The sequence below is a fragment of the Silene latifolia genome, chromosome 9, assembly GCF_048544455.1.
Source record: "Silene latifolia isolate original U9 population chromosome 9, ASM4854445v1, whole genome shotgun sequence".
Taxonomy (NCBI): domain Eukaryota; kingdom Viridiplantae; phylum Streptophyta; class Magnoliopsida; order Caryophyllales; family Caryophyllaceae; genus Silene; species Silene latifolia.
The window spans coordinates 110305583-110307480 of record NC_133534.1 but is presented as its reverse complement, the minus strand read 5'-3'; the positions used below and the strand labels follow the sequence as shown (position 1 = coordinate 110307480).

The 1898-nt window shown below is 37.1% G+C and overlaps 1 protein-coding gene across 1 annotated transcript; it reads left to right on the top strand.

Annotated features, from left to right (window-relative positions):
* Nucleotides 1–303: 303 nt before the first annotated feature.
* On the top strand, nucleotides 304–1440 carry LOC141601465 (protein FAR1-RELATED SEQUENCE 5-like). Its single transcript, XM_074421753.1, has one exon. It carries the CDS (start codon nucleotides 304–306, stop codon nucleotides 1438–1440), a length of 1137 nt encoding a protein of 378 aa, XP_074277854.1.
* The last annotated feature ends 458 nt before the right edge of the window (nucleotides 1441–1898 follow it).

Here is a 1898-nt window from a genome sequence, read left to right as displayed (position 1 = left end):
GTCTTGTAGAAACCCCAGAAGTTGGTTCTGAACATATAATTTTTGGATTCCCGAGTTGTCCAGAACATGTTAAACCAATGAATGGCATGGTATTTCCAAATTTGGAAGTTGGCATTGATTTTTACAACAAATATGCCAAAGTTTGTGGGTTTGTTCCAAGGTTAGATTCAACAAAATTGGTTAAAGGGATTATTACACACAAACGTTGTGTGTGTAATAAAGAAGGCAAAAGTAGGAATAAGGGAACTAAAAGGAAGAGGACTGTTACTGAATGGATGTGAAGCTAAGGTTAGTTTTAGGAGAATGGATAGTGGTGAATATGAAATTTATGATTTTGTCGAGGTTCACACACATGCTATGGTTACACCATCAACAATGGTTCATTTGAAACCATCTAGAAATTTGAATCTCTTTCACAAGAAAATAATCATGGATAATTCAAAAGTTAATCATGGTCCGGTGGATTCATTTAGAATGTTCAAAGAATATGTAAAAGGGTACAAAAATGTTGGGGCATCTTTAGAAGATTTAAAAAAAAATTCAAGGGATGTTGAGAAGTACATCAAGGAATATGATGCTGAGATGTTACTTGAGACTTTCATGCAAAAGAAGGCTATGTCTCCATCATTTTATTTCGACTTTGATGTGGATGATCAGAAGAGACTAAGTAAGGTGTTTTGGGCAGATCCAATCTCAATTAAAAACTATGCCCTTTTTGGTGAAGCCGTCTCTTTTGATGCTACTTATAACTTCAATGAATATAAAATGGTGTTTTGCCCTTTCACGGGTGTGGACAACCATAAAAGGTGTGTCACTTTTGCGGGTGGTTTGTTAAGAAAGGAAGATGGAGAATCATTTATGTGGTTGTTTGACAACTTTGTAAAGACTATGGGTGATTGTTATCCTTCTACAATAATAACTGACCAATGTCGAGGCATCAATCAAGCTGTAAAAGATGTGTTTGGTGACAAAACACAACACCGATTATGCATGTGGCATATAATGAAAAAGCTGCCAGACAAAGTCGGTCCATCAATTTGCCAAAACACTAACTTTTTGAAGGAAATAAATTCTATAGTTTGGGATGGAGAGATTGATACAGAAGAATTTGAATTGAGATGGAAGGCGATTCTTTCCACGTATGAGCTTTCTGATCATGAATGGCTGAAGTCAATGTTTGACATTCGTGCAACTTGGATTCCCGCCTACTTTAGAGACATATATCTTGGCGAGATTATGCGCACAACATCAAGGTTAGAATCTGAAAATAGCTTCTTTGGGAATTTCACTAACCCGCACCTTACTCTTGTCGAGTTTTGGATGCGTTTCCAATCAGCTATGGATGCTCAGCGATGGAAATATTCAAAGGTCACAAATGATGATAAAAACTCTTTCTCCAAAATTATCAACACCTCTGCTTTTGGAAAAGAAAACTGCTGAATTCTACACAACAACTCTATTTTATGAATTCCAACAAGAACTCCAAGCTGCTTGTTTTAGTTGTGGTCTTTCACCGAGGATGATTGAAGACTACAATGACCATATTTCAATAATAGACCGTGAGAAAAACAAGGTATACACAGTTGATTTGACTGGTAACAAGTTTTCTTGCTCGTGTAAAATGTTTGAAAGAATCGGATTACTTTGCAAGCATGTTCTGTGGGTGTTGAAGGATAAAGGGTTTGATGAAATACCAAGGGAGTATCTATTAGACAGATGGAGCAAAAATGCAACCTGCCGCCCTATTTTTAATGTTGTTGGGACAACACTCCTTGCTGATTGTATGTCGATAGAAAACCACCAAAGCAAGGTAAGTGAATTGTGGTCGGAAGTATTTACTTCGGTTTCGCTTGTTGAGGATAATGAGGAACTTGGTGATGAGCCGCTGAACTTCTCGT

Excerpts from the sequence above, each read along its gene's own strand:
- LOC141601465 (XM_074421753.1), top strand. The coding sequence starts at position 304 with ATGGATAGTGGTGAATATGAAATTTATGATTTTGTCGAGGTTCACACA.